The sequence below is a fragment of the Typha angustifolia genome, chromosome 3 (assembly GCF_048772165.1).
Source record: "Typha angustifolia cultivar Huaian chromosome 3, ASM4877216v1, whole genome shotgun sequence".
NCBI lineage: Eukaryota > Viridiplantae > Streptophyta > Magnoliopsida > Poales > Typhaceae > Typha > Typha angustifolia.
Window position 1 is genome coordinate 4,111,069 of NC_133241.1, and position 23,896 is coordinate 4,134,964.

A 23,896-nucleotide genomic window follows, 5' to 3' on the forward strand; every position below is an offset into this window, starting at 1 on the left:
CTTAGCGTATAGCAGGGTATAATTATCTTCAGAGATACCCTTAGCATATAGTAGGGTATGATTATCTTCAGAGATACCCTTAGCATATGGTAGTGTATGCTCTGAGCTTGTAGCATAATTTGTACCAAGTTGGGGACCGGGTACTATGGTTTAGCATGGTGGATGAATTATCTTTAGAGATACCCTTAGCGTATGGTAGTGTATGCTCTAAGCTTGTGGGATAATTTGTACCAAGTTGGGGGCCGGGTACCATGGTCTAGCATGGTGAATGATATTCAAAGTTGAGACAAATGACTATGATAGTAAGATATTTGTGAATTGTATCTGACTCTAACATATATGATATCGAGTGGTTGGCATGCATGTGACTATTATCACTAGATCATGATTGTCATACTTCATATGTTATTATATTGAGTGATGTTATATTATAATTTCATCATGAGATATATTTCAGTTAAGGATATAATATGCCCATTCATGAGATAATATTGATTTCATTTATATATATGTTATCGAGAATATACATATATATATATATATATATATATATATATATACATACATACATACATACATACATATATACTCATACATGATATTATACTTCTTTCTGATTCATATATTTAGCATTATTAATTCGAGGTAAAGTCTATTCACTCAGCATTTAGCTCATAACTCTCTTTATTTTTTTCTAACCCCCCTCAGATATGTGGTACATGACAGTGACTTGAGATATCCTGAGAAGATATCTAGAGCGATGATGAGGTGAGCTATAGATGCAAGACGATATAGATTATAGTTTATATAGAAATTGAGTTGTACCATTATTTGACATTTGTACTCCATTATATTAGATGATGATTTTATATAATACAGGTCAAATTATAGTGTGCTCATGTATTAGTTATTTTAGTTGTATCTTGATGGTTTGTCATGGCCTGTATAGGCCCTGCTAAATTATGTAGCTGTCTAGTATTGTTATTGTGGATATAGATATGTGTATATTAATAGGTTTAACTTGATGATGTCATGATTTATTTTATGATGGATTAGCATAGGAGTGTATTTATGCGTGACGGGCCCTGCTCGTCCAATCGTGTACACCGCGCATGTCATATGGGCACACGGACGTGCATGTGCCCATGTCAAGCAGGAGTATTATATATATTTTGCCATACACTAAGGATATCTTAATAATAATTATCCTCTATCATACGTTAAGACCATTTACCATTCTAACAATCACATCATATATATATATATATATATATAATTTTATGATTTTCTTCTAAAATGATACATCACATGTATTTATCTAGTTCGGTAAGAAGTCATGGATATCAAGAATTTAGGTAGTAAAGAAGTCAAATGAAATATGATGCAATATAGTCTCTAACCATATATCCATCACATGCCTACTTATGCTATAAATCAATTCGACTAATAAAATATGCACAAGATTCATCTTTAATTATTTTTAGATCATCTGCATACTCATACCCATAACCTAACAAATTGATACGATTCGGACTTCACCAACATCATCTCGAGTTTGGATTTACCTTAGGATAAGATTGAGTTTTAGGATAAGATTGAGTTTTAGGATAAGATTGAGTTTTAGAATAAGATTGTGTTTTAGGATAAGATTGAGTTGTTGGTTAGCCTATAAAAGTATGTGTAGGGCAACCAAAATTATTATTGATTATTGAGAATTGAGTTTGCCTTGCCTCCTTCATCTTCTTCGCTCTCGTTCCCTCAATCTCCCCGGCAACGCCGCTTCTAATCTCCCTCGACAGGCCAATCACCCTAGTCCCTTAGGAGTGGCCCTCTTCTCCCCCTTCTTCCAATTTATCCATCGCTATCTCTAACCTTTCCATCATCCATAACCCTTCCACCATCACTTTTACACCGGTGCCACCCCATCAACACCGGCCCTCCACAATCCACCATTACCTAGGATTTCGTGCCTTCATCCACGGAATCCAAAACAGAGTATCCTGATGTTCGTCCACTAAACGAACGATATTTCGAGATCCCCATCTCCGATTCGCCTGAAACTAGATCCGTTGGAAAGCTCTTTTCCGGGCCTACAACATATCAAAATTTCACAGCGATCCAACGGCGGGATATTTCGGGATCTGATCTCAAAGTTCCGTGCAAGATCGTATTAATCTTGAATCAGAGTCATAGCACCAAAAGAGGGTTCGTATCAATCTGGTATCAGAGCCTATAGCCGAGGAAGGATCGTATCAAGCTGGTATCAGAGCCACCGTTCCTCGAACAAGCGCTTCCAATGACGATCACTCGATCTAATAGGAATACGGAAGAACCTAGCGTTCTATCCATGTTGGGGTCTATTTCCAAACAGATTGCCATCAACAAGCAAATAATGATGGAGATGATGCAGGAAATACGGGCATGGACGAAACCTTTTTCAACAAGCAAGGCAATCACAAGACAGCATTGGGAACCCTCCACAACATACCCAACATCCTCCACGGCCTCCCCGTTCATCACAAAAATAGGGGAAAGTTCGGCTATCCAGCAAGAGCGAGATTCTACACCTCGACCTATGGTCAGCCGCAACGAACTGCCACCAACTACAATGAGATCTGCAACCATTGTAGCAGCCCTCGGAACCTCCACATCTTCCCATGCACCGGAGACCTTGTCGACAAATCGCGAAGTGCTGGCTACGCCACACCTGGTCGCTGGATATCCCTCATCAGAAATCCTCATCGGTGGTGAAGGAGATGATCCGAAACCGCGAATTTCGACACTTGGGCTGCCTTTCACCAGCTCCCTTTGCAACCACCGTGAGTCGGCAACTAAGAAGAAATCGCATATGGCCTCCAGCGATCTTCTACCATTCTCCTCGGTCAATCGACAGTCGACCACGACAGCTTCGTCACCGGTGATGACGTTGCAGCTCCCTGCCAAGCTACAACTCAAAGGAAAAGGCCACGATCTTCCACCCATGGCAGCTGAAGGTGCAGATGTGGCTGGACATCGAGGAGAAGAAGTTGAGGAGCAACAACACGTGGAGGACACGAAGGCCGAAATCTCCCTCGATGCCTATTCGGGGACAGCCGCGCCAAAGACCTTGCGGGTGAACGGTGTAATCAAGAAAACCACAGTGAGAATCTTGATTGACACCGGGTCCACCCACAACTTCATTGACATGAGGCTCCTTAGGAAGATTGGGCTCGAGTCGGAACCCACGGAAGGGTTCGATGTGACGATTGGAGATGGCACCACCTTGCGAGCAGATTCTATTTGTGGAGGTGCAGAATTGAAGGTGCAAGGCCAAACTTTCACATTGGATCTTTATCCATTGGCCTTGCAAGGTGCCGATATTGTTTTAGGGACCCAATGGCTTCGGAGCTTGGGGCCCGTGACCTTTGATTTTACAAGCCTCACATTGACTTTTTGGAGAGATGATCAGAGAGTGTTGTTGGATGGAAGTAAACCGCTGCTTGAACTTCCAAAAGAAAGGGAGCTCGCTTCTTTCTCGGCACCCACTTTTCCTTTCTTTTCAGATCTACGAAGAGCCAGTGCAGAGGATAGTGATCTGGTCCGACTCATGGAGGAGTTGAGAGAGAACCCCTCAAGCAACCCCGAGCACGAGGAGCGCAATGGGTTAGTACTAGAGCACGGGCGAATCAAGGTACCCCGAAACGAAGAGCTACGGAGGCTATTGATGGCACACTTCCATGATACTCCTATAGCAGGTCATGAAGGGGTATTACGTACTTACAAGCGGCTGGCCCAAAACTGTACTTGGACTGGGATGAAGACGGACGTGAAGAAGTATGTGCGTGAATGTCAAATCTGCCAACGAGCCAAATCGGAGGCACTCAAGCCTAGCGGGCTACTGCAACCACTACCGATACCAGAGCGTATTTGGGAGGATATCTCCATGGACTTCATCGAGGGGCTGCCGGAAGTTCGAGGACAATCGGTGGTGTTTGTTGTGGTGGATAGACTGAGCAAGTACGCACATTTCATAACATTGTCTCACCCGTTTTCAGCAAAAAGGGTTGCTGAAATTTTTGTTCGGGAAGTGGCACGCTTGCATGGGATGCCTAGGACTATCGTGTCAGACCGGGATCGCATCTTCATAAGTGAGTTTTGGTCCGAGTTCTTCAGATTGCAAGGGACTCAAATCAATCTTAGTTCAGCTTATCACCCCGAGACGGATGGCCAAACCGAGGTGGTGAATCGTGGACTAGAGCAATACTTGCGATGCTTTGTGGCGGATCGACCAAAGAATTGGGTCAAATTTCTTCCCTGGGCTGAGTGGTCATACAATACCGCTCATCACTCAAGCATTGGCATGACCCCATTTGAGGCGGTTTATGGGCGCACTCCCCCTGTCTTGCGTGCCTACGATAGACTCGCGGCGACGGATAGGACTGAGCTTGACTTGGAGCTTGCTGATCGAGATGAAACATTGAGACGGCTCAAGACTCACCTAGCCACAGCACAAAACCGCATGAAGCAAACGCATGACAAAGGCAGACGTGAGCGAGAATTTGAGGTGGATCAATTGGTGTTCGTTCGAGCTCAACCGTATCGACAATCCACATTGAGGCCAATTTTGAACCAAAAGTTGGGATACAAGTACTATGGTCCGTACCGAGTGCTACAACGAATCGGTCCAGTAGCTTACCGATTGGACCTACCTGAAGGAACCAGGATACATCCCGTCTTCCATGTCTCGGCATTGAAGGCCCAGATCGGGCCTAACCATGTAGTGGGTTCGACCTTACCCGAACCAATGGAGGAAGATGGCTCCACTGAGCCGGTTCGAGTCCTAAGTCGTAGGAGAAGACGCCAAGGATCCAGATTAGAGACTGAAGTGCTGATTGAGTGGCTGGGCAAACCTACTGACGAGTCTACATGGGAGCTAGAGGCAGACATCATGGATCGCTTCCCAAATTTCAAACCTTGAGGACAAGGTTGCGGAAGCGTGGTGGATTGATACGATTCGGACTTCACCAACATCATCTCGAGTTTGGATTTACCTTAGGATAAGATTGAGTTTTAGGATAAGATTGAGTTTTAGGATAAGATTGAGTTTTAGGATAAGATTGAGTTTTAGGATAAGATTGTGTTTTAGGATAAGATTGAGTTGTTGGTTAGCCTATAAAAGTATGTGTAGGGCAACCAAAATTATTATTGATTATTGAGAATTGAGTTTGCCTTGCCTCCTTCATCTTCTTCGCTCTCGTTCCCTCAATCTCCCCGGCAACGCCGCTTCTAATCTCCCTCGACAGGCCAATCACCCTAGTCCCTTAGGAGTGGCCCTCTTCTCCCCCTTCTTCCAATTTATCCATCGCTATCTCTAACCTTTCCATCATCCATAACCCTTCCACCATCACTTTTACACCGGTGCCACCCCATCAACACCGGCCCTCCACAATCCACCATTACCTAGGATTTCGTGCCTTCATCCACGGAATCCAAAACAGAGTATCCTGACGTTCGTCCACTAAACGAACGATATTTCGAGATCCCCATCTCCGATTCGCCTGAAACTAGATCCGTTGGAAAGCTCTTTTCCGGGCCTACAACATATCAAAATTTCACAGCGATCCAACGGCGGGATATTTCGGGATCTGATCTCAAAGTTCCGTGCAAGATCGTATTAATCTTGAATCAGAGCCATAGCACCAAAAGAGGGTTCGTATCAATCTGGTATCAGAGCCTATAGCCGAGGAAGGATCGTATCACAAATGAATGATAAAAATATGCTTATATAAATAAATAAAATATCTTAATAGGGGAAAGCTCTCTAGAAGATAAGAATACTTACAGTTTGATTCGAATATACAAAACACGTATCCCTCACGTTCGTCAACTAAGTGTCAACTCATTGCTAGCAAGGTCCACGAAGGTCTCAAATAAGGAGTTCGGGATCTAAAAATGTTTAAGTAATATAAAGTTAATATTTTATTCGATTATAATCTGTTTAAGTAAAATATGATAGTTATTAGATTTAAAATCAATTAGATTCATATGATAAATTTAATTGTGATAATATTGATATACTATTACCATAATTCAAAATATTTATTTAAGAATCCTAGTTTGCTAATTATAGACTAAAGTATATAATAATTTATCTCCTTTTGTATACAACAGCCATATATATGATTAATAAAAATATAATTATAAACATAGTCATATTAATAGTTATTTTGTGATTTTTACTCTTGTTTAATCAATGATTAATTATATGTAAAATAGCATATCCAGCTATATAAAAATAAAATGTAAGCTTAGTATTTTATTTTATACAAAATAGTATATAATAATAAGATGCTAAAAAAATTATATAAAATATAACATAAATATAAGATTATTATCAATAAAATTATATGTACAAATCTAATAACAATGCCTAAAATACATTTATATGCAATATTTATAATTATAATAACAAATTATTATACTAAAAGTACCTAGTTAATAATTACACTAGTGAGCGTAAATTATCAAAATAATTAACTATCTAAAGAAACTAATTTACCTTAACTTTAGAAAATAAATTACATAATTAATAGAAATAAGAATTGGGAGAAACCCTTTGCTACAGTGTTGGGCTCGACCTAATGCTGTCTGCTGCAATGCAGTAAGGGAAGAAGAACCGAGGAAGAAGAAGAGGAGGAGGGAAAGAAGATGAAGAAGAGAAGAAGGAGAAGGTAAGAGAGAGGGAAACCGAGCTGGCTAGGAGGAGCTCAACAACTGATGGCCAGCTAGTGGCCAGTCTCTCGCCGACGACTTGGTTCCGGCAAACCCAAGCTCGAGAAGCAAACTGAGAGAAGGAAGGAGCTTCACCGACGAGGACTGGTTGGCAGAGACGACAAGGCTCCAAGGTGGGCGGTGTCAACGAATACGCTAGAGAGAGAGTTTGAGGAGAGGGAAGGAGTGGAACAAGAGAGATTTCGTCCAATGATTTTCGCTGAACCGTCAAAGCCTAGTGATAGAGCTTTAGATATATATATAGAGGCGGCCGGAGGGAGGGTGACGGCGGCTGGTGAACCGAGAGGGTAGAGCATAAAAAAAGAAGAATGCGGCATCAGTAGGGCCCACCACGGCCAGTTGGCACGACTCAGTGGGGCGCCATAGCGCGAGCCGCTTTCATGCATGGCGCGAGGTTGTCCCATGCAACCACAGAATAATTTTTATTTTTAAATTAAAATTAAATTATTATTATTATTATTATTATTATTATTATTATTATTTTGGTTTGGGTTATTATAGTTATAATGCTGCACCATGAGGTATGTAATAATCATGAATTACGAAAAATAAAGAAGCACTATGGGGTTATAAGCATGCACTACTGAAAAATAATCTCTTGTTCTATATAAAATAATCATGTACTACCAAGATTATCCTGCACAGTGAGGAAATACCTTCCACTCTATGTAAAATAACTATGCACTATAAGGTAATGTATTATTTAAGTGCACACTACGAGGTAATAAAGAGTTTAAGCGCACATTATAAAAAAATAATCTCACTCTATATAAAATAACCGTGCACTATGAGAAAATAACTATATTAAAAAAATACAAGGTTATAAGCCCATAGTGCAAATATAGAGTGTGGGCTTAGTTATATTTTTTGTATAATTTACTAGTAAAGAAAAGATGAAATCTCAAAATTAAGTAAGAGACCAATATTTAACAAAAAGATCCAAAGAGAAAATCTCAACTGTAGCTGAAAAAACTAATATTTAACAAAAAAAAAAGAGAAGAGAGAGTCAAATGACGTGTCATTAACTATTATCTAATCAAAAGGCAAAATAGTAATTATGAGTTATTATTTAATTATTTTTTAAAAATTATATAGAATAATATGACAGAATATCAAATTAGTATACTAAAATAAAGTAAACCGGGCCTAAGTAGACGGATTGAGGGGGGAGGGGATGGGACGCGAAGGTTTTCGATTATATAATTGGCTACCTCTAGACATGCCGCTCTAGACATGCCGTTCAGAGTGGGAGATCGTCACCAGCCCAATAGAAATCCCATTTTATTCTCATAATATTAACAAATGCTGCACACGTAAATTCATTTGGATGCACAACAGAATAGCTTATTTAAGCCAAGATCAAATGATAAGGTGATGCAATCAACTTAAACTAGTCATTTCATATACATTAAGATAAAACTATCATAAAAATAGCAGATCGAGTTTTTTGTTTTCTCATTTATTATATCACTTCTTCAGTTCTTTCTCGATTAAAGTTTCGCAACCAGAGGATTCTGTATCAGCTTGGTCGTCGCACTCTCCTTGATCTCCACGTCAGTAGCGTTTGGAGGCACATCCACTGCTGGAGAGCAGTTGAAGAAACCGTGGGGCTGCACAATCAATTACCAAACCCATCAATTATCTCTGAGCAAAAGAAATTATCAGGACCGTCGAAATGATATCAACTGAAACTAGATCCATAGGCCAAGAAGAAAAAGCTTGTTAGACCAACCAAATGTCGCTACATAATCATTCAGTCAAACTTCCAAAAATTGTTAAGGGAACTGTAATATAACCTGACCAACACAGCAATGGATAAACAGATCTCCAGTATATGTTTAACTACTGATAATTTCATTCTTTAAAAAGTCAATTTGTACGATAGCTTAAGCTAATAGACAGACAACGTAGGTACAAATTGACCCCAACAAATTACTATATTTGTCACACTATTGAGAGCAGCAGTTTAGGTACCAGATACAGTCAACAGAAGCAATTAATCACCTATCACAAGGTTCAGGGGCTAGACAGGCTTGAGAGGTTCATCTTGCTCATAATATCATTATTTGTTTAAAATGAACTAAGGTTGGTGAAGAACAGATAACAAGGGTAAGATATAATAAGATGTTAGTAAAGAATTAACAAGCAGGAGGGTGGACGATTGTTAGTGTAAAGGTCACATGCTTTTCATGTGTTAAAAGAAACTACTACTAAATGAGTTAATCTTTTACTTGAATTCCAAAATTAGAAAAAAAAATGAAGATACTTCTCTACAAGTTCTCTCGTGCAAGTTTATTCTGTTTAAGTATATGATGAATTCAAATAGTCTCTTACAAGTCAAATATAACTTAGCCAGATGCAACTAAGATATGAGTGATAACTGTGTCTAACGCCAACAAAAACTTAGATATATGAACATGATTGACACAATTGTTCTCAACTCTCAAAATGGGCTTTCATTTCATAATATGTGTTCTTAATTCAGAAATTGAGCTTACATTTTTACATAATGTGAATTGTAGAAAATATAATAAACAAAAATTAAAAGAATATCACAGCAGAGTACTGACAAAATATTTTGAAAATTTATTCTAGAGCTACATTAAAAGTCAAGTATCTAATATTAGACTTGATTTGAAACCAGTCATAATTTCCGTAGCAATCTTGAAGTCTAGAATTATGTAGATATAGTAAAATAGATGTATATAACAGATTAATTATTCGAAGTATAATTGTGAAGTCCTTGCACTTAAAACAAGAGACTAGTGTTGGTTGGAGTCTAACAAACAGGAAAAGGCAGAGTAAAATTTCTAAGATTTCTAACCTTGCAATCAGAGTATATAAATAGCAAGAAAGAGAGAGTATTTCCACATCATTAGTTAAAATTAAGGAATGACCTAGAACAAAAGAGAATCTAAAGCCACAAATTCTCCAATTCTCTGAAATCACTAGGTGAAGAACCTCATCAATCTGTTCTCTCTCAACACTCCAAGAGTCAAGATTGCGCAAGAGCTCTCCCCTGTTCCCTCCCTCTCTATGCTCGACCACATTATGCATGGGAAATTTGTGAGGAATGACCTAGAACATAGAAGTATATAAATGACAATTCCTCAACTAAGAGTAATTAGGCAGAGAGAACCTTCTCCCTCTATTTTACCTTGACATTTGAAGAAGGAAAAAATTGAACAAGCTGTGCCAGGAGAAAGACCTTTCCTCTATACCAGTAGACCACACTAAAGGAAAGCTTGAACCAAATCCAAATAAGATAACTGTTCATATCCTAAAATTCCATGCACAGAAATTAGTGGTTCCAATATCAGATCAGATTATCTGATTAATTTAGAGAAAAGAACTCAAATCCTGACCCAGAATCTCAGGTCAGATCAGATCAAGACTAATGGTATTTAATCACTTATCTGATAATAACTTGGGCATATGCAGAACTGACTTGAATAATATCAATTGCAAAGCCATAGGTTGGACCCTTGGTTCTATAGATTGGGACTCAGCATATTTGGTGGCCAAACAGAGTCATTTAAATTTAAGACTTGCTAACATAGGAGCACTGAAGTACTGAACCAGGGCACCTATCGCAATACCACTTATCCAAGTTGTCTCAGTTGACATGTGCCAGCACAACAAATAAATGAGTACATTGCAGGAGAACACTCCATCCAAGGAAAGCTCTCAGTCCACTATAAAAACATACTTAACATGGAGATAACTCAACATTTTCTAATGCTGTAAGGCTAAACTTGGTATTAAATGGAAGAGTCAACCAGCAGATGATATTTCAGGGCTACTAAATCAAGAAAATACTAACTGAAGATTCTTCTTCACTGTGTACTATACAACACTAGGCCATCTCCCTAGTCCTTTGTAACCTTACATTATTACATTAATAAATTAGTGGTCAAATGCACTTACTAGAAATCTATATGATTGGGATGTTAAACAGGGAATTAGATGAAAATCATAAACTTTACCAAATGTCGTATTCCTGCACCAACATAGCCAGCCTCCATGAATCCATGGGCTATGTATCAAGATATAGCATAACATACAAGAATTTGAAGAAGCAATCATCTGAGCAAATATTTTAATCAATCCATTGTGATAACTTATCAAAAGAAGCTAAAGAAACAAGCCATACCATGAGCATAAAACCTATGTGTTCCACTGGCATGACAGGCCAGTCTTCCAAGCGTGGAATATGGGTAATTCCAAACACATACCTGTATGTAAAACAGAAAAATGAGGCAAAACTCATAAAGATTAAGAAATCCAATCAGAAAAGCTGTAAAGGATTCATTTTTTTAAGAATTAAAGAAATAAGAATCCTGTTAGAAATAGAGGTCTCCACTAAAGAAACTTCCAATGACCTAACATATTATATAAAAGTAGAAGGTGTAGTAGGGAAAAGTGCATCAAAACATAGGTGAAAAATATATCGTAAAAGGGAATTTAAAAATCTATCCATCAATTTAACCAACTTCAGAACTATTATAAACTAACCATAGAACAATGTCAGTTTCCTCAAGGGATCTATTTTTCTTAACCCATGTAGATAACCCCTCATTTATACGTGGATTTTGATTGGGAAACTCTCCTCCTGGGAACATCTCATCTCTTTTATACGCTGTAACCCAAAGATTATGCTTCAGAAAGGCAGCTCGTCTCAAAATTTTCGCCTTTGGACCTGCTAAAGGTAGACAGTTTGAACCAGGGACAAGCTTGTAGCCAGTAGGTTGACCAGTCCGATTTACTGTTCTTGTGTTCCTTACCTAAAAAGTGCATCAGTTATCAGAAGATATGAACTTGATAATAATTTCCATATAAATATCAAACTTCAGATTTATATATAAATATTGGAGTCAAGACGTACAGTTTGGATATCTCAACATGAGCAAATTAATCTCAAAATGGACAGGAAAAACTATATATTTAGTTATTTACAATGCATTTAAATCAAAGTTAACTTATTGATGGTTCAGTTTTCTCTGCTATTTGGCTGATCAAGATTCTCAGTGAAAGCTAAGATCAACAAGAAGGCAGATCATTGCAATGTTAAACCATAAGTAGTTATGGCAGTATATAAAAGACAAACTTTTTACAATGGTATGGTTGTGGTAGCTGGTTTTGGCTGAGCACAGCCCAATTCACAGCAGTGGACTGGTTGGAGTTAGTAGGAGCCATAACACATGTTAAGTTGCAGCCGAAATTGTTGTGTTGAACCAGAGCTCAAGTACACCACAAACACAAAACACACAACACAACACAACATAAAATCCACCAAGGAACCTCCCTTGAAAAGTACCATTAGGATAAAATTGACGAAGATATGCAATGTCACTCTTTACATTACCATCACCCACCTCAATAAACACTGCGTCACTCTCTTGATCTCTTATATTTGTGTTTTGATGATCCTATATGATAGCTGGACTACAATTATTAGTTAAACATTCTTCCTTCCATTTTATCTCAATACATTACAGTTTCTGTATAGATGTAATTTTATAATTTGTCAACACTTCATTCACTAGTATATCAATTATTTTCTTCCTTTTATTCAATTTAAGTTGACCTTCAAATGGTCATCATTCTTTCTCTCCTTACATTTCACATCATGTAGGAGGCATGTAAATAAACATGCATAGAGATACACAAAATCCAGTGGCACCTCTTACATATATCTATTTGAATCCCTTAAGATGCCATTCGGTCACAATTGAGGAAGACATTAAAGAGGTGAAAAAGATGTGCCAATATAAACTAACAAACAAAAGGATATGCTGACTTACAATCCAGTGGCGTGCAGATAAAGGATCACAATCACGCATCGCGTCTAACTCACATTTCAGAAGCTTTTCCTCAGCATAAAAGGCATTATTGTGAATGTTATGTTGGCCTGGTTCTTCAACTTTGACATTCACCTCAACCACCTGCATGAACCACAATCACATCAAAATGTTAGGAATTTAGAGACACATTGGGCAGATACTGTAAAAGAACAAATCTAATACACAAACTACAAAAGTGTAGCCTACAACATGATTGTGCCAATCAACCATATAATTCTAAAATAAGATGAGGCCAACTTATGCCCTTATGTGCAGCTCTACAGTATATACTTACAGTCTTACACATCTTAACTCTACTTGAAGTATCATGTTGTGCATATGCCCTTTATGGACTCAGTAAGATATGAGAATGATATGCATTTTCAAACTTATTCTCGTTTTAATACTCTTTTTAGTTTTTTCTTTTACTAAGGCAAGAGTTCTTAAGTTAGAAAATTTATTTATCATCCCTTTGTTTATGAAGAATAAAATTTGGCAGTAGATAAGAAGTAAGAACATGTATTATTGTACAAAGCAATTAGCAGATTGTCTATCAAGATTAGATCGAACTGATAACGAACAAGCACAACAACTTATGAGGTTTGTGAAAAAGTAATCTCGTTAAGAGACTGAAAAGAAAAATTGAAGGCCTGCTGAAAAGCAAAACGAAATTCAGAATAGTGAGACATTGAAGTTATTTTAGGAGTGGAAAATTGAGTTTGAAAAAGTCTATCAAACTTATATTTTCAGGTATCACTTTGAAATATCTAGTGGGAGGGACAAAAAGGATAGGCAGTACATTTATAGAAACAGATTTTGTACCAAAAGCTAATAGAACAGGTGTGATGATTCAAGAATCACAGCGACAACACTTAGAACCATTTGAGAATATTACAAGCTTTCCTTGCTGCTAAACAAGGACCAAGTATATTTCTACTTGAAGCAAGGCACACATTTGTATCCACAAATATCTTATACTTCTCTAATCTAGCAATCAGACAGAAAAGTCATCTGTATTCTGCTAGTGGAAAGTGATGAAGATGCTGTTGGCGTAATTAATATATGATTTCAACGAGCCCAAAATACCTGATTGAAGGCTTCATTGGGCTTACAATCGATGGCCATGTCCATGCGAGCAACAAAAAAATGTTGATGAACTGGTGCATATAAACCTGGTGCAATAGTTGTACCATATTTTCTTGATTCACCAGGCATTAATGCTCCCAAGCTTAGAATCCCAGTCAGTTTTACTTCTGCTTCAATTTTTCCATCCTAAAATCAAAAGAGAAGGGATAAACTAAGTTATAGACAATACACTAATGATATTAGAGAAAGCAGACAAATTTGGATGTAGACACAAATCTCCATCCCAAAAGAAACGAAATCAATATGTTGTAAGAATTAATGGTTAGTAGGAAAGGAAAGTCTGAATGGACCTTCCTCTCTTCCCATTCCCAAAGGTGAGAAAGAAAACCGGATGAGCTGTCACCATAAATTTTATCAAGAGCATAGTGAAAGATATAAAGATAAAAGCAGCTACCGACAACAAATAGTTATCTGTGGCATACAAACTTGAAGAAGATGACTGTCAAATCCAGCCACCACATTATGTAAATGGCAATACAACTATATATTACCTGGTTGTATCATGGAATGAATATAACTTTAACCTTTATCATAAGACTAAATCCTCTTACTACCAGAAGTCTTCATTTATTTCTGAAGATCTCACCTGATCCTTATTGACATTAGCCGTACTATCAACAACTATCAACACCGTGAACTCATTTCCCATAGTATATATTTAGTACTCAAAACTCAAAAGCATTCAAGTCAAATCCATAACTACTGTTTAATTTTACAATATTGTATTTTTGAAAGAAGTATTAGACACATCCATGTTGCATATGACTAATAATAGTATCTAATGATGATACAATATAGATATGACTAGGATGTTCAAGCATCCTTTCTTCAGACTTGGTTACCTATATGTATATTTACTTATACATGTGAAATTTGGAAGCAATCAAAACAAAAGTACCAGTTTCCGATAATCACAAACAAAATTCAAAAGCTATCATGTAAGAAGAAATGAAGGGAGAAAAAAGTGATGCGTTTGAGCATGGTGGCCAAAATGCAGCAAACTAGCAACGCTTCCAGTATGTTCTGGTCATCATATACCCCTTAATTTAAGGCCTTCTTCTGGTGCATAAGCTGCCACAAAATGAATTTAAGGAAAAAGGTCAAACAGATCCTTATTCTAAATAGATAATAATGGAGGAAAATGGCCCACATAGACCACCCCAAATGGCTGGGTCTAAATGGTTGGTTGCACTTGTAGAATTCCTTAGAAGCAAAATAACATGAACATGAAGCCAGAAAAGATACTCCTTCAACCAAAGTAGTTTCAAAAGAACAAAAAAGTCTAGCCCATTTCAATACTTTGATTGAATATGGTAAAGTTAAGGAAATAAGCATCACCGCTAATTAAATTAGAGTTGACCTCATTTTTAATATAGAGGAAAAAAAAGCTCTGTCTACATGTCAAAGCCTATACATGAAAATAGGAAACTAAAGATAAGCATGTTCATCATCTACACAAAAAGAATTCTATGGATGTTCCAAAATGAAATCTTGAGCAACACAGCAGTTGCCACTTCAGAGCAAAAATTCAAGCAAGTGACAATATGAATCAATTCAAACTAGGAATGGCTTAAAACAGTTATTTCATATAAGGATAGCCATGCCGGTTAGCACGCTCGCACATCCCTGTGCCAAGCCATGCCAGTCATTGTGCCAATGTGGAGCTTTTTTTATAATTTTTTTTTTTAGTTCAATCAATCATCATTAAATCAATTTTAGTTATTTTTTAACAAATATTATATGACATGTGGAGCCCTTTTTTTAACTTTTTCTTATTTTCATCAATAATCATTAATTAACTATTAGTCAAGCTGAATCTTCACAATCGGTTACTATTTGAGTTAGATCATCTTCACGATCAATTTATCCCTTAGAAGGCTTACATAAATTGATGATAATGAGACTAGAGATGATGATAATAGTGATGTTGATGGTGATAGTAATAATGACGAGACTTAATCCAGTAGCAGTGATGAAAAAGATGAGACATGTGTCCCTGCTACACAACCTTCTCAGAGATATTATTTTTACAGAGGAAAACTCCACATGCAACCAAGATCAAGACCACGGGGCTAAACTTAGACAACTACGAGGCAAAATTTATCAGAGATAAAAACGGAAAGGGACCATCTCAATCTAAACATTACAGCTAGATGAGAAAAATACTTGAATCTGTAGATAGTAGGATACCAAAAGAGGTGTGACCATAAGATGATATGAGTTCATCATTATTGTCATCGTATCAATCACATATTAGAGCCACAACATCTTTATTATACTCCATATCCATAATCTGTATATGTTTATAGTGTGTCAATCGTTCACGTGCATGTTTACTATCCATATCATATCATATGAGAATTATAAAATTCGTATTTGTGTGAAGACTATGTGAGACGTTACAATAATACTATATATGGAAGAGTTTTGAAGATTATCGATAGTATTTAATGCAACATCTCATGTTATTTTTGTGTTGGCAAATGAAGTCTTTGATCATTCTCGCCCACACTATGTTCAACTAGATATGAGTTTTAATTATTGAACAGTTAGTAATTAATATTTTGTGTTGAATATTATTATATGTTCAATTATATTATAGAGTATTCAATAATTACTATTAGTTGTAATGAATGTACTCAATCATATTATATATTGAATAATATTTATATTTAACTGTTGCTTTATCTTTAATAAAATAGGTCATTGACAAAAATAATCTAAAAATAAAACACTATAATGTTGGTTTTAATACATATATTAAAACTAAAAATTACATATCGGTATGCCGAAGACCTAAAAACATATCTAAATATCCTAAAAAATTTATTAAAAATATTATAAATGCGTGCCAGTAGCACATGAGGGCGTGCCACTAACACACAGGGGTATGCCAGTAGCACGCAAAAGTATGCCGAGGGCGTGCCGATAGGCATGCCCTATATCGACCAGCATGTGCTGTGCTACGTCGATGGTGGCACAGCCATCGTTGATCTCATATATACTGCAGAATATAATAAGCTAGTATTAGAACAATAATAAATTCTTCTACCTGATAAAAGTGCCAGAAAAATCCATACTCATAGTTAGCCACTGTACATATAAATGACACAGTAAGCCTTCTTGATCTCCTAACTTCAGCTAACCCAGTTCTCCAGTCTTGATGCTTCCATAAGATCCCATGGTCCTCTTCATGCAAACAAACGCAATTCTCAATTGTCTCTACCCCACCAGTATAATTTGTGAAATGTGCATCAAAATACTTTATGTAGCCTAAGCAATCGCAACCCTGCATTATTGATGAACATTGTGAATTAACAACAAATCATCATAATAGAATGCAGCATAACTTCAGTAAGTTGAATCAAAGCACTAGGAATGGAAGTCAAACCCTCTTGAGAGAGTGCGCATTTTTCCCAAGCCCATCTTCTCCAGCATCAAACGCATTTTTACGATAATGAGGTTCATTTGGATCTCCATAAGGAACTACCATCTCAACAAAACTCAACCTGTGGGCTACAGGTCTTCGTCCACGACTACCATCAATGTATGCCACAGAGTAGATCACCAACCCCTCCCTCGGGGTGAAACCAATTCGAAAATTCCACTGCTCGTCAGAAGAAGAAAATTTCCACATTAACAAAGTAATAAAAGAAATAAGAGCTAGCTGAAAAACGAAATATAGAAATAATAAAATTACCTTCTGCCACTCAACGAAGTAACCATTTATACGAAAACTTGGACCTTCGGGCTGAAGAATATGTAGTGGTTTAACATCACTTCTATCGACGCCTCCTCGTGTTTCTCCTGGAGTGTAATTTCTCAAAGGATCTGCTGGAGGGAGAGGAACAAGCTTCCTATCTTCAAATTCAATTAACACATTATTTTGAATATCAACTAAAACATGGATCCCTTCAACAGGACGTGCATAGCCATTCTCCATAGGGCAATCGCTCTCAGTTCGACAAAAGATTAATGGTTTGGCAAGTCTACGACTTGGAGCATCAGCATCACTATAATAGCCTACACACCTGAAGACATCGAATTGGATATCCTAATTTACATATTGTAACAAATGGAATTGAAGACAATTTTTCAGTGCAAACTGGCAAGAAGCATATATATAAAGCTAGCTTACCAGGCATCTACCATCACAAGATCCATATCCTCTATACCTCTCTTTCGCATTGCCTCTATAAATCCAGGGTGACTTTTCACAACAGCTTCACATTCAGCATATTCTACCGCATCCTATAGTTGACAAATAATAAAATTAGCCCATAATTATCAACTAGACAAGATCACTTTTGAGACTCATCATACAAAGATAAATCAAATATACAAAGTTTCTTAATTGGTCAATACAAAGCTAGTTCAGAAACATACTATTCAAGATAATATAAATTAAGTAGAAGAAAACTTTCCAACGTAGAACCTGAGAAAAAGAGTGTAGTAACATACATATTTAGATTGGATCAGGATTTAGGAGAGCTCAAATTTCAAAAGTGGCTGGCCAACTTCCTGGACCCCATTTAGGGCTGCCCCAAATAACAAACCTATTTGGAAATTGGACTGCTCAAACAACAAAAGTTCCAAATTTCTACTTCAATCCAAAGTGAGTCCAATAACTTATGATACGAACTCTTGACTTGCTTCCTAAAAAGAGATGCAAAAGATGTCATAAAAGATATAGGAATTATTTTGAATAAAGTACCATTACATCATATGGCCTTCCACATCCCTTCCTCCCCAGCTCATTCCTTCCCCTCTCTACTTGTTCCCTATGGTTGTGACTTATTCTCCCTTCATCTCTCTACTCATCTCCTCTTATCCACCTTTAATATAGATGTTGCCATCAATATTTCAAACTTGTTCTACATGTAACTAACAACTAAGGAGAGAAGTTGACAAGCAATCACCTTCAACTAAGTGGGGCCTAAGTACCTAATAATTAAGTCGTCTTTTAAAGCATGTAACCATTTCTTTTGTTCAATCATTGAATGAATACTGGAAATCATTTATCTTAAAATCCTAGGTCTGTTAGTCCTTTTCCATTGTTCCTTTGTATATCGACTGATCCACAGACTTCACATTCAAACATTAATTTTCTGTGTAAAATTTGGTATTTTGAATTGAGAAGAGTTAATGATCCATCTTGTTCGTGATTCACTCTCATTTTTCTTCTTCTGTGCAAGATCCATCTTGTTTTATGATTCACTCTCATATTTCTGCTTCTGTGCATTAAAACATATCAAAGAAAGTTCATCCGAGGAAGCAAATCAGGAGATTGTAAGCAAAATGATAGCATCTCACTCAATAAAAAAGCAGGATACTACTAACAGCATGACAAGCTCTACTAACAGCATACCATAGGTGGTTGGACATCCGGAATAACTTCAGATGAGACAACTTTTCCTCGATGATGCCCACCACGAGTTGCTGCATGCACTTCTGATAGTTCAACTATCCAGATGCTAGTCTCATTTGATTGTTTGTTATAGACAACAAGCCTTGCCCTCCTAGGAGGAAGTTTGCTTGGAATGACAGGACCTCCTTTAGTTCTAGGGAGTAGCGATGGTTGGAAAGGGGGGAAGAAGTAGGCATCAGCTAATGCAACAACAATCTTTTCTGGTTCCAACAGAACTGCCTCAACAAAGCGCATGCTATCTCGCACCTACATTTCAGTCATTTACTTGTTAGACTTCTATCATATGTATGAAGCACAAGAAAATACCATCGAGCATGACAAGCAAGTAAAAGTTGATAAATAATTCAATACAATTACTGACCTCAGGAGTTGCACCAGCAGCTCTGACAGTTGCTACTGCCACAGATATTTCAGCAGCAGATAATGGGTCTAAAGGGTGCCTTGTCTGAGCCCTTGTCATTATAGGTATACCTGGATATTCCCACAAGACGTTAAAAAAGATCCATGAATATTAAACATTCATATTAAACAATACTGAAAGGTCTACACTTAGCAAACTACCAAAAGGAACATTTCCTTCTAAAGAAAAAAGAACTGAAACAAAAATTATAACGAAAGAGAAACCAAGTTATAATCATGCGACTGTGCATAAACCCATAATCAACCACCAATCCATCATCATTATCAAAGCCTTTTATGTCTCCACAAGATATAATTGGTAGGGCCTACTTGCCCCTAAGGTGAAGCAGATACAGAAAAAAGTGTCCTGAACCTCTTTAGACAGGGGAATGCAGATGTAGCGAAAGAAGTCAACTTTAAAATTATAATATTTTCATAACTTATGCACATATAATTTGAAGAGACAAATGAATTAAAATGACATAACTGCATTTGCATAAAAGTAATTATTCATCAGCCAAGCAAGATACAACAAAGTTTGTGAAACCAGTTGGTTTGAGGCACTTGACTCTAAATCCTCTTACTTTCAAGACTTGCAAATCCTTATGAATCAATTGCAGCTTAAACTGTTGCTGACCAAAACAACGCATGCTTCCTGTTAATATTAAATACTTGAATATGTGAGTTGAAAATAAATGCCTGAATAGATATTAAACCATTGATGCGCTTGGGTTACGTGAATGGTTCTTTTGAATTTTGATGTTGATATTTCTATACCGACTTTATGAGTAACTAAATTGAGTTCCTAATACTGGTCTGATCAAAGGTCGCATAACCATTTAGACTGTATGAACTCATACCGTGATGCAAACTTCTTAGGTAGAGCCCTTAAATGTACACATACTCCTGAGTTTCTTTCACATGCAAGCATGATCTGCTGAGTTCAATCTCAAAAGTATTCTTTTGCATGGTCAAATTATCCACTATTCATTCAAAAGATTAATTTTGTACCACTAAAAGAACCCTTGTATGAGAAAAACATCACGATTATCCTTAAAGTCTCCTAGTGCATGAGGCTCCTCCCAGACAGGGGTCTAGGGAGAACAAAAAAATGTAAGCAGGTAAGTTGAACCCATAACCTATTGCATTAATGCAAGAGGCAAGCCTTACCGTCATCACATCAAGCAACGCCCAAGTATCCATACTATTACTTTATTAAACAATCGGAATTTGAAAAAGAACTAGGCACTGCTCAAGTACAAGTAGGAATGTTTAACAATTATATATTAAAAAAAACTACCGACATTTGTTCTGTTCTAGAAGTTCTTAACAATGAAAATTATGAGAATGGTCATCCTCTCATCTATCCATGAAACAAAATTGAGATAGCAAGCAAACAACGAAGAAAATCCCAAACCGTGGCCTTCTTACCCTTGGCAGAAGCCTTGCCGGTCGCTGAAGGCTCGACGATGTCCTCAACGGGGCGGATCAAAGAGCTCACAGCCGCCGCCGAAGATGCTTTCCCGTCCACGGTCCAATCTTGAACCGCCTTCCGGCCGATTCCTCCGACAACAGCAGCAGCACCGCCACCGCCGCCGCCGATGGCGGTAGCGGAGCAGCATGGCGTCGCTTTTTCCTCAGTTGTGGCCATTGCAATGGATTTGCGAGCTCACCGAATCCGCCGTAGTATCCCTCACTACGATCTGACATACAGCAATACTCCGCCGCCGCCTTCTCCTCTTTCTTCACCTCCTCTTCCTCTTCCTCTCTCCCTTCTCCTGACTCTTTCTTTCTTTCTTTCAAGAAGCGACTTTACTCCTCTTTATCCCCTCTATATTTCAAGAAGGAAACCCACTTTCTAAATCTTCCTCTCTTTCTTTCCAAAATGGATTGAAATTTACTCTGCCACGGAACAGCCGGCGTTTCACGTGCATTTATAGGATGAAGACCTTTGCTGTTCTGGAATAATGATGCGACAGCCAATCCGTAATCTAAAGTATATGGATTGTTTCATTTCACCCCTTACATTTTGTAATTTTACGATTAACATCTCGGCCTTGATATTTTGTAACCGCACTGTACTATTTTCATAAATATTTCTGTTAATTTAAAATGATTAATCTCGGACTAGCAATATCGTTTTTAAGGAAATAAGATTAATTTATAAACTATCTGAAATACTCTTGTTTTCATTTGCCCCTTTTTAACGGAGTTATAGTGCCTCAAATACACTCACCGATAGAGTTAAATAAAGAATAAAAGGTCTAGATAAAATAACTGATATAAAAGTTATAAAAATAAAAAATAAAACGTAAATAATTACAAAAAAAAGGTGTTATGCATAAATTTCACTAAAAATAATAAGAAATTATATATAATTACCCAAAAACTTTCACAAAATTATTGAGAAATTTCAAAAAATATTATTCTCGTCGTCTTTCTCTCAAAGTTTTTGTTTTTCTCAAACTTCTCACTACTGTGACTTATTAATTAACAAACATAGTCATGATCTATTTCACTTTCATCATTCGACTCTTCTAAATTGATACAAACCGAATCTATTTATCTTTTAATTGATTTATGCTTATCCCTTATGTAAGCCAACAAATTGATTATTCCTAAACAAATCATGATACGTATAATAAACATACCTTGTCTCCACATTGGATCAAGAATGAGATCAAAAACTGCTAATTCATATAAAGCCATCAAATCGGCGCAACCTACAACTAGAGTTGTATGCATTATATGAACAGAAATCAATTGATCAGTATCATTTAATATGATAATATGAACATGATACCAAGGCAAACCCATGGAAATATCTTAAGGCAAGTCTAGTTAAATTAAGTCTAGTTAAATCATATAAGGTATTAAGGCAAGTCTAGTTAAGTCATGTAAGATATTAAGACAAGTCTAGTTAAGTCATTAATAAGGTACTAAGATAAATCTAGTTAAGTTATGTAAGCTATTAAGGCAAGTCTTATTAAGTCATGTAAGCTTCTAAGGTAAGTCTAATTAAGTCATTTAAGTCTATAAGGCAAGTCCTAATTTGAGTTATATAAGTTTTTAGGGCTAGTTCGAGTAGGACTCATTGTGCTCAACCTCTATATATAGAGAGAGACTATGCTGCTTTATTTAAACATCCAATCATCCGAGTATTGAGAAATTATTTTGGCCTTATCTTAAGACTAAAAGTAAGATAATCTATAAGTAAATATAAATTAATCATAGTCTTTATTTTCTTAGGAGTAGATCTAACTTAGAATCCTAAGTCTAAAACCATAAACCACTATCACCTCCACAAGTCACCCTACCTTATAGTTATCCACCACAACCCTTGGCCATCTACCACCCTCCAATGACTACCACAACGTCGGATAATTACCAATCTGTCCAATTTTGTCATTCATCCACTATTTTATTAATATCTTTTCATCCTAACATTTGATTTACGTGAAATCAAAACTATTAGAACGAGCTGCCATCCTCCAGTGACCCCCACAACATTAGATAATTACCAATCTGTCAAATTCTAATCTTCCTCCATTATTTTATGTATATTTTTTGATCTCGACCTTTACGTGAGACCAAAACTATTAGAACCCTAGCTTCTAAGGTTACCACCATATAAATTTCGTAACTTTTTATATCTAAATCGATTTAGCTCTGGTTCATAATATAAATCTTCTCTAACAATAATTAAGACCATACCTTTGGATTTCTTAGCTTTAGAGAGAGTGGATTCAAAAGTGTATAGATTCTCTACCAATTGTTTAACTTTATTGTATCAATGTTCTTACTTTTTTCAATAGATGTGACTTTAGCCTAACATCTTTTAAGGAGAGACTTAAGAATCTCATGTATAATTCTATGTTTGGAATTCTCTCTCCTAGGCTGAAACTAGAATTGATAATGTCATTGAATTTTGCATAAAATTCATCAAAAAGTTTCATTATCTTCCATGTGAAAAGTTTTAAAATATTTTGTCAATCTCTAAAGCTTTGAGAGCTTAACAACAGTAGTTCCTTCATATGTATCTAAGATAACTCAAGCATCTCTAGCAATCTCACATGTGGGAATTCATAGAAATTCACTCAAAAAAACACAATTGAAAATAGCATTTGTTGTCTTGCTATTTTAACCAATTTTTTCATAATCTGACTTATCAGAAGACTCAACATATGTCTTAGCTAACCTATTGTTTACCAAATACATAGGTGCACTCCAACCGTTTATCATAATAATCCGAACACACTCATTTATTGGTTCTATGTAAGTTCTCATCCTAGCTTTTCAATAACTATAG

General features: G+C 36.8%; 2 protein-coding genes across 5 annotated transcripts; one reads left to right on the plus strand and one right to left on the minus strand.

Annotated features, from left to right (window-relative positions):
* Positions 1–1,715: 1,715 nt before the first annotated feature.
* LOC140758133 (uncharacterized) lies at positions 1,716–5,203 on the plus strand. Its single transcript, XM_073094184.1, has one exon. It carries the CDS (start codon positions 2,297–2,299, stop codon positions 4,955–4,957), a length of 2,661 nt encoding a protein of 886 aa, XP_072950285.1. The 5' UTR covers positions 1,716–2,296; the 3' UTR covers positions 4,958–5,203.
* A 2,824-nt stretch (positions 5,204–8,027) lies between these two features.
* Positions 8,028–21,506, minus strand: LOC140778459 (amine oxidase [copper-containing] zeta, peroxisomal-like). Of its 4 annotated transcripts, none has more exons than XM_073123183.1 (14): positions 21,019–21,506; positions 19,550–19,659; positions 19,129–19,434; positions 17,899–18,011; positions 17,461–17,791; positions 17,152–17,367; positions 16,813–17,049; positions 13,701–13,886; positions 12,576–12,716; positions 11,287–11,555; positions 10,925–11,006; positions 9,929–10,051; positions 9,669–9,849; positions 8,028–8,381 (listed from the first exon to the last, which is right to left on the minus strand). In XM_073123183.1, the coding sequence occupies exons 1-14, from the start codon at positions 21,236–21,238 to the stop codon at positions 8,326–8,328; spliced, it is 2,571 nt and encodes an 856-aa protein (XP_072979284.1). In that variant the 5' UTR covers positions 21,239–21,506; the 3' UTR covers positions 8,028–8,325. The 4 variants fall into 4 exon arrangements, 3 of the variants coding, with proteins under 3 accessions (XP_072979284.1, XP_072979302.1, XP_072979293.1); XR_012107186.1 differs by lacking the exon at positions 8,028–8,381 and adding an exon at positions 10,758–10,857 and having other exon boundaries at positions 9,728–9,849; positions 21,019–21,505; XM_073123201.1 differs by lacking the exons at positions 9,669–9,849; positions 9,929–10,051 and having other exon boundaries at positions 21,019–21,504.
* Between the last annotated feature and the right edge of the window lie 2,390 nt (positions 21,507–23,896).